At 29.1% G+C, this 9,755-nt stretch overlaps 1 protein-coding gene across 1 annotated transcript in view; it reads right to left on the bottom strand.

Annotated features, from left to right (window-relative positions):
• LOC124420284 (orphan steroid hormone receptor 2-like) overlaps positions 1–1,944 on the bottom strand; it is an 8,705-nt gene extending 6,761 nt beyond the window's left edge. Inside the window, exon 1 of the mRNA XM_046952583.1 lies at positions 1,872–1,944. Within this exon, the coding sequence (XP_046808539.1) occupies positions 1,872–1,944 (73 nt within the window). The remainder of the gene's footprint in view (positions 1–1,871) is intronic.
• Positions 1,945–9,755: the final 7,811 nt, after the last annotated feature.

The following is a 9,755-nucleotide window of genomic DNA, read 5'->3' as shown; positions in this document are numbered from 1 at the left end:
GTCTATAGTCTAGTCTATAGTCTAGTCTATAGTCTAGTCTATAGTCTAGTCTATAGTCTAGTCTATAGTCTAGTCTATCGTCTAGTCTATAGTCTAGTCTATAGGCTAATCTATAATCTAGTCTAAAGTGTAGTCTATAGTCTAGTCTATAGTCTAATCTATAGTCTAGTCTATAGTATAGTCTATCGTCTAGTCTATAGTCTATAGACTAGACAATAGACTATAGTGAGTTAGTTAGCTAAATTCTACTTTGGTATAGGAAATCCTTTGCTAGAAAGATTATGTCGATTTATTGATCTGAAACTACCAAATCGTGTCCATTTTATATTAAATTATAACAAATAGCCTTTTAAATAAATATTGAACTCATGACGAAACCCCAATATTCTCATTCAAATTTGCCACACTATTAATCAATCAACGTTTGCATGTATATACCTATGTATGTATGTATGTATGTATGTATGTATGTATGTATGTATGTATGTATGAACCTAGCAACTATCAACATAACACGAAGTCCACCTTTAACTTTGATAGATCTTAACAATAATTGATTTTCTATCAATTCAACTTTGATTGTGATTTGATGTGGAAAATACCCTGATGACCATTTGTGTTTGTGCTGGCAATTATAAACATTTGCAAAATCATGACAAAATTATTTTTGTAACAAATGTAAATTGAGGCAATTTAATTACTACAACTAAAAATCAAAGCGAATGCTTAAAGATTTACATATTGTAGAGGATTTGCAAAAACAATAACAGCAACAACTTAAACTACTTTACTAAACTAAACATTATACTTAAGTTTTAAACATGGCCACAAAAATACAACAGTTAAAAAGTCTTGCAACATGTAGTAAGTTTGATTTAATTTTATTTTTTCTATTTTGTTTTTGTTTTTTTTTTTTGCAATTTTCATTCGTCATTCACACTAAATGGAATAAAATGCAAACGTTCTTGTTTGGCTTTACAAAATTTGTTTTGTTTTAGAGTGCTGTTGTTGTTGTTGCCGTTTATATTTTTTCGTAATTGTTGTTGCAGTTATAGTTTTTGTTGTTGTTTTATACATTTGACGCATGGTGACCTACTTATCACAAAACTTTACAATTTGGTAGTAATTTTACAACAAACAATTTACCAACCAACCAAGCAACCACCACCACCACCGTCATCATCATCCAAGAGTCAAGCATTGGTGTTACTGGGTTGATTTAAAGGAATAACTTCTCCAAAACACATTTTGATTATATTCCTTGGAATTTATTTTAAGAAGGCAATTTTCTATAGAAAAACTAACTAATGTTTTTTAGAGATAAAATTCCAGTATAAATTCGCGAATAAATTCTTTTAACAAATCAATATTAAACAAAACTCATGTAAATCTACCAAATATTTATGGTTGTGTTAGTTTTATAATACAAACTAATACCACTGTAATAACATAGAAATACATTTAAGAATTAAACAAAGCTGCAATTTGGTATTCGTAGTTTCTGTATTTCTGAAATTTTCTATTGTTTTCCACTGCTGTCAGCCGTAGAAGAGAAGAAGTCCAAAGTACAATTGCAGCGATTTTTGTTGATTTTTCCATCATGGTTTTTCATTTGTTTCTTTGTATTTCTATAATAATTTTGCGAATGTCTTTAAGCTGAATTTTGTGGTAATTTTACGATATTTTTTTTCTGTTGTTGCATTTTGAGGTTAAGTAATAAGAAACTCAGTTTCAAAGATTTTGTAATGTAAGTATTTCAATTTGAAAAAGTTTTAAGTTTTTTTCTCAATATTTCTGTCAGACATGTATGTGTATGTGTATGTTTAGGTAAATTGTTGATTTTAAAGAAATAAAACTTGCCACTCACTTACTTGCCACACTTATAATGTTGTTGCTATTGCTATTGCTGTTGTCGGTTGGTTGTTTGTTGCTTTTTGTTCGCATTATTGTGTTTTTAATACTACTTTGATGAATACCTTTTTTCCAATTTGATTGACATTTAGCGTCGTTGTAGCAATTCTTGTATGGTTCGCAAGTTATTGAGATAAATGTTTTCAAACATTTTTGGAATTGTAAAATGATATAATTATGTTTTTTTATTGTATGTTGCGCTAAGTTTTTGGTAATTTTATGAAAATTATTAAAATGTTTAAAATTATTTGCATTTCTTAGCTTAAGGAAGTTATAATTAAGTTTCGGAAAGGCATTTAATAGTGTGAAACATTTAAATAATTTCAATGAATTTATTGCAAATATTGACACATATTTTTAATTTTACAGTTTTACTGAAAGTTAATAATAAATTTACAACTTCACTAGAGTTAAGTTGTAGTTATGTTGTATTTTAGTTCTAGTACAGTTCTTTTTTAATTCTAGTTCTAGTTCAGTTCTAGTTCAGTTCTAGTTCAGTTCTAGTTCAGTTCTAGTTCAGTTCTAGTTCAGTTCTAGTTCAGTTCTAGTTCAGTTCTAGTTCAGTTCTAGTTCAGTTCTAGTTCAGTTCTAGTTCTAGTTCAGTTCTAGTTCAGTTCTAGTTCAGTTCTAGTTCAGTTCTAGTTCAGTTCTAGTTCAGTTCTAGTTCAGTTCTAAATAGCCTCACTGTTTACCTTAGAAAGTAGGCTTGTTTCATATTGCACATTTTACAAATTAAAAAATTTTGAATAATTATTATTTCGAAGTGACTCATAACCACTGTAATTTGTCTAGAATTGCACAAAACGAAAACAATTCAACAACCAGTCATCACAAACATCATCGTTTTCATAAGTAAGCAAAACTCCCCCTCTTCAATTAAGTCCATTAACCTTTCAGTGAGTTGAGTGAGTATTTAATATAAATATTGAGATAAAGATTAAAATGTTATTAAGTCGTGCGATAAGATTCCGCAATAAGAAAGTGACGTAGACAAAAAGAACAATATTAATTCACACAAACTTCATATAAAAATAAACAAAAGACCAAAGATTATAAAAATATGTATTTTGCAATAGTTAAAGAAAAATTTAAACAATAAATACTAAAAATTTAAATAGGAATTTAATGACATTAACAACACCTAATTAAATGAAAATATATTTAGGTTCAAGCCCCGCAAAATTTGAAAAGTATCAATGACATAATTGATAATTATTAAACAATTTGAAATTTTATCATATTTTAGCGAAAAATATCTATTATATAATTGCTTTACGTTTTCCTTTTCTCTGCCTTTTTTGTTGTCAAGGATTTTGATTACAAGGAAAACGTGCAATTGAAATTGAAGACATAAGACAAGTACGACAACAACAGCAAAAAAAATCAATAGGAAATTTATAGAATTCTTTAAAGAACACACATTTTTATTCTTTGCTTTTCAAGGATACCATGTGGGTTTCAAGGTTATTAGAATAAAAAAAACATATTATATTTCAAGGAATTAAGACCAGAAATGTTTAAACAATCTTTATATCAAATTTAATGGCAATACGAATAACTGCACATGTTGTAATGTCAAATAAACATGCCACGTTTCTCAGGCAAAGGTTTCTTAGGTATTATAAGGTTAAAGTCATTGAAGGATTACTTTGTTTGGGAAAAATGTGGGAGACAATAAAGGCGCTTTGAACCTTTGTTTTCAACACAAAAAATTGTTTCATGAATATTTAATGTTTTGAGATATAAAAGAATTATAATGTAATTATCAACACAGCAAATATAAATGAACTAGAACTGAACTAGAACTGAACTAGAACTGAACTAGAACTGAACTAGAACTGAACTAGAACTGAACTAGAACTGAACTAGAACTGAACTAGAACTGAACTAGAACTGAACTAGAACTGAACTAGAACTGAACTAGAACTGAACTAGAACTGAACTAGAACTGAACTAGAACTGAACTAGAACTGAACCAGAACTGAACTAGAACTGAACTAGAACTGAACTAGAACTGAACTAGAACTGAACTAGAACTGAACTAGAACTGAACTAGAACTGAACTAGATCTGAACTAGAATTGAACTAGAACTGAACTAGAACTGAACTAGAACTGAACTAGAACTGAATTAGAACTGAACTAGAACTGAACTAGAACTGAACTAGAACTGAATTAGAACTGAACTAGAAATGAACTAGAACTGAACTAGAATTGAACTAGAATTGAACTAGAATTGAACTAGAACTGAACTAGAACTGAACTAGAACTGAACTAGAATTGAACTAGAATTGAACTAGAACTAGAACTGAACTAGAACTGAACTAGAACTGAACTAGAACTGAACTAGAACTGAACTAGAACTGAACTAGAACTGAACTAGAACTGAACTAGAACTGAACTAGAACTGAACTAGAACTGAACTAGAACTGAACACCATTGTTGACGCCTTACTATTTAATATCGGAATATTCTTAAGTCCTCCGATTATAATTATGAAAATCTGGCAAATTATTATTTGCAATGACATCTTTGCATTCATTTAATTATTTTTTATTTTTGTTTGTTATTTGTTATTTAGTTTGAATTGTTTTCCGACTTCTCCGCTCAAATTTATCTAGAATTCAATTTGCAAGATTTTTATCAAGGTTCTTGAACTATTTTTTGTAGTTTCTTGTCTTATTATAAATAAAATTATTTTATAAATACACACACTATTTCTTTTTACCACAATTGTTTTCATAGTTTTGTTTGTTTCTTAAGAAAATCTTTTGTTTATTTGCAATGATTAATATGCATTAACTATTTGATCCCATGGTTTACTTAATAAAATATATTTATACACATGATTATATACACATGAAGATACATACATATTATGTATGTACAAAGTACTTTTTTATTTATTTACATGGTTACTTGATTTAGGTACTTAAAAAGTACGATTACAGTGGGAAGACAAAACTGATTATAAACATTGTATTAATAAATCCTAAATAAGAAATTTGAATTCTTGTGGATAAAATAGACGCGAACAAATTGTGAATTATTTTTAAAGTTTAATATTTTATATTATAAATAAAGAAAGAGAAGATATATCATTAATTGTATATCACTGGAAAGGAAATTTTTAATACTTTTTCGGTAAATTTTTTTACTCTTGATCATATTTTAATATTTCTAGATTAAATATAGTTAGATATTAAAAGTTACTTTATTTTGCCTCCACTTTCATTATTCATTTGCACTGTAGTCTTAAAGCTCTTTTTATAAATTGTGTTTGATTGTCATCGTAATTTCAGTGTGTAAACTTGGATTGAATCATATTTTTTGTTTTTATTTATTTTTTTTATAAGTTACATTCTTAGTTTGTTTGTCTAGAAGAATAATTGATTAAGTGTCATCGACATGTGAATATGTGAGTGTTTGTATGTACCTCGGAGTTTGGCCAGAAGTCAATGTATCGTTTTGTACCAAATGTCTAATCACGAAGGACTTAAACATCACTGTTGTACTCTTCGTAACAATTTAAAATCCTATTAATGAAAACGAATCATCATGTGAAAAGATATATATATGTATATGAAGAAATATCCACTTTAAATTTTAAAATTTTCTACCTGTAAGTAAATATTTTTTTAGTTTCCCCGTATTTGGTTGGGAAATCACTTTATACGTCATAGTAATAAAAACCACCAGAAGTATTCTTTAGCAGAGTAAATTGCCTATTTGCGGTAACTTCAAACTATTCATTTTAATCATAAGGACAGCTTTTATGCACTGCAGGGTCTGTAAAGCACATCTTTACTTATAGCACACATATTTATGTACGACTACGATTCCATGTTGCATTAATCGCGGCAGAGCAGCCACTAGTACCTAGTTTATATTCTGTAAATACTTGTTGCATTCACTTACTGGTAGACACGCTAAACGAACAAAATGTTTCTGCTGCTCGTTTATAACCGCCGTATAGTTTCATTTTCTCTGCCGTTGATGTTTGTTATTATTGTTATTGCTTAGACGGTCATTGATCCTCCTGTAAGTTTTACACAAAAAAACAAACTATTTATGCTTTTCGTTATTGTTGTCGTTGTTATTGTAGATTTTTTTGTATATAATATATGTGTACCTAAAAATTTGCATAAAATGTCACTTGTTTAGACTGGACTAGAAGACGAAAGACATCGCCAATATCATCGTATTGATAATGTCCCAGTTGGAAATGATCTTGGTGCAATATGGTTTTAACAAGGACCAAATTTCATTGGTACAATATATAAAATGGAACCTTAATCTAGACCTAAACTAGAACTGAATTAGAACTGAACTAGAACTGAACTAGAACTGAACTAGAACTGAACTAGAACTGAATTAGAACTGAACTAGAACTGAACTAGAACTGAACTAGAACATCAAGAGTAAAAAAATTTACCGAAAAAGTATTAAAAATTTCCTTTCCAGTGATATACAATTAATGATATATCTTCTCTTTCTTTATTTATAATATAAAATATTAAACTTTAAAAATAATTCACAATTTGTTCGCGTCTATTTTATCCACAAGAATTCAAATTTCTTATTTAGGATTTATTAATACAATGTTTATAATCAGTTTTGTCTTCCCACTGTAATCGTACTTTTTAAGTACCTAAATCAAGTAACCATGTAAATAAATAAAAAAGTACTTTGTACATACATAATATGTATGTATCTTCATGTGTATATAATCATGTGTATAAATATATTTTATTAAGTAAACCATGGGATCAAATAGTTAATGCATATTAATCATTGCAAATAAACAAAAGATTTTCTTAAGAAACAAACAAAACTATGAAAACAATTGTGGTAAAAAGAAATAGTGTGTGTATTTATAAAATAATTTTATTTATAATAAGACAAGAAACTACAAAAAATAGTTCAAGAACCTTGATAAAAATCTTGCAAATTGATTCTAGATAAATTTGAGCGGAGAAGTCGGAAAACAATTCAAAACTAAATAACAAATAACAAACAAAAATAAAAAATAATTAAATGAATGCAAAGATGTCATTGCAAATAATAATTTGCCAGATTTTCATAATTATAATCGGAGGACTTAAGAATATTCCGATATTAAATAGTAAGGCGTCAACAATGGTGTTCAGTTCTAGTTCAGTTCTAGTTCAGTTCTAGTTCAGTTCTAGTTCAGTTCTAGTTCAGTTCTAGTTCAGTTCTAGTTCAGTTCTAGTTCAGTTCTAGTTCAGTTCTAGTTCAGTTCTAGTTCAGTTCTAGTTCAGTTCTAGTTCTAGTTCAATTCTAGTTCAGTTCTAGTTCAGTTCTAGTTCAGTTCTAGTTCAGTTCTAGTTCAATTCTAGTTCAATTCTAGTTCAATTCTAGTTCAGTTCTAGTTCATTTCTAGTTCAGTTCTAATTCAGTTCTAGTTCAGTTCTAGTTCAGTTCTAGTTCAGTTCTAATTCAGTTCTAGTTCAGTTCTAGTTCAGTTCTAGTTCAGTTCTAGTTCAATTCTAGTTCAGATCTAGTTCAGTTCTAGTTCAGTTCTAGTTCAGTTCTAGTTCAGTTCTAGTTCAGTTCTAGTTCAGTTCTAGTTCAGTTTCTAGTTCAGTTCTGGTTCAGTTCTAGTTCAGTTCTAGTTCAGTTCTAGTTCAGTTCTAGTTCAGTTCTAGTTCAGTTCTAGTTCAGTTCTAGTTCAGTTCTAGTTCAGTTCTAGTTCAGTTCTAGTTCAGTTCTAGTTCAGTTCTAGTTCAGTTCTAGTTCAGTTCTAGTTCAGTTCTAGTTCAGTTCTAGTTCATTTATATTTGCTGTGTTGATAATTACATTATAATTCTTTTATATCTCAAAACATTAAATATTCATGAAACAATTTTTTGTGTTGAAAACAAAGGTTCAAAGCGCCTTTATTGTCTCCCACATTTTCCCAAACAAAGTAATCCTTCAATGACTTTAACCTTATAATACCTAAGAAACCTTTGCCTGAGAAACGTGGCATGTTTATTTGACATTACAACATGTGCAGTTATTCGTATTGCCATTAAATTTGATATAAAGATTGTTTAAACATTTCTGGTCTTAATTCCTTGAAATATAATATGTTTTTTTTATTCTAATAACCTTGAAACCCACATGGTATCCTTGAAAAGCAAAGAATAAAAATGTGTGTTCTTTAAAGAATTCTATAAATTTCCTATTGATTTTTTTTGCTGTTGTTGTCGTACTTGTCTTATGTCTTCAATTTCAATTGCACGTTTTCCTTGTAATCAAAATCCTTGACAACAAAAAGGCAGAGAAAAGGAAAACGTAAAGCAATTATATAATAGATATTTTTCGCTAAAATATGATAAAATTTCAAATTGTTTAATAATTATCAATTATGTCATTGATACTTTTCAAATTTTGCGGGGCTTGAACCTAAATATATTTTATTTAATTAGGTGTTGTTAATGTCATTAAATTCCTATTTAAATTTTTAGTATTTATTGTTTAAATTTTTCTTTAACTATTGCAAAATACATATTTTTATAATCTTTGGTCTTTTGTTTATTTTTATATGAAGTTTGTGTGAATTAATATTGTTCTTTTTGTCTACGTCACTTTCTTATTGCGGAATCTTATCGCACGACTTAATAACATTTTAATCTTTATCTCAATATTTATATTAAATACTCACTCAACTCACTGAAAGGTTAATGGACTTAATTGAAGAGGGGGAGTTTTGCTTACTTATGAAAACGATGATGTTTGTGATGACTGGTTGTTGAATTGTTTTCGTTTTGTGCAATTCTAGACAAATTACAGTGGTTATGAGTCACTTCGAAATAATAATTATTCAAAATTTTTTAATTTGTAAAATGTGCAATATGAAACAAGCCTACTTTCTAAGGTAAACAGTGAGGCTATTTAGAACTGAACTAGAACTGAACTAGAACTGAACTAGAACTGAACTAGAACTGAACTAGAACTGAACTAGAACTGAACTAGAACTAGAACTGAACTAGAACTGAACTAGAACTGAACTAGAAACTAACTAGAACTTGAGAACTAGAACTGAACTAGAACTGAACTAGAACTGAACTAGAACTGAACTAGAACTGAACTAGAACTGAACTAGAACTGAACTAGAACTGAACTAGAACTGAACTAGAACTGAACTAGAACTGAACTAGAACTGAACTAGAACTGAACTAGAACTGAACTAGAACTGAACTAGAACTGAACTAGAACTGAACTAGAACTGAACTAGAACTGAACTAGAACTGAACTAGAACTGAACTAGAACTGAACTAGAACTGAACTAGAACTAAACTAGAACTGAACTAGAACTGAACTAGAACTGAACTAGAACTGAACTAGAACTGAACTAGAACTGAACTAGAACTGAACTAGAACTGAACTAGAACTGAACTAGAACTGAACTAGAACTGAACTAGAACTGAACTAGAACTGAACTAGAACTGAACTGAACTAGAACTGAACTAGAACTGAACTAGAACTGAACTAGGACTGAACTAGAACTGAACTAGAACTGAACTAGAACTGAACTAGAACTAAACTAGAACTGAACTAGAACTGAACTAGAACTAAACTAGAACAGCTCTAGAACTGAAAATATTATTTTAAGAAATCTGTCCTACAGTTTCTCAACATTATGTGTGGTATTTAACATAGGCAAAGGTTCCTATTAATTGGCAAAAGAGGAAACATAAACAGAAAAGACCAGAAACAATAGCATCAAAAAATAGACAGTCAATTTGATGAAGACGATATGAAAACTGTTAGCGACGCTTTTTCCTTTCAGCGCTTTTAAAACAATCTTTTTGCGTTCGGTATTTATTCATAATGTATT

Source organism: Lucilia cuprina, chromosome 5 (genome assembly GCF_022045245.1).
Source record: "Lucilia cuprina isolate Lc7/37 chromosome 5, ASM2204524v1, whole genome shotgun sequence".
NCBI classification, from domain to species: Eukaryota; Metazoa; Arthropoda; class Insecta; order Diptera; family Calliphoridae; genus Lucilia; species Lucilia cuprina.
This window is presented reverse-complemented; position numbering and strand designations above follow the sequence as displayed.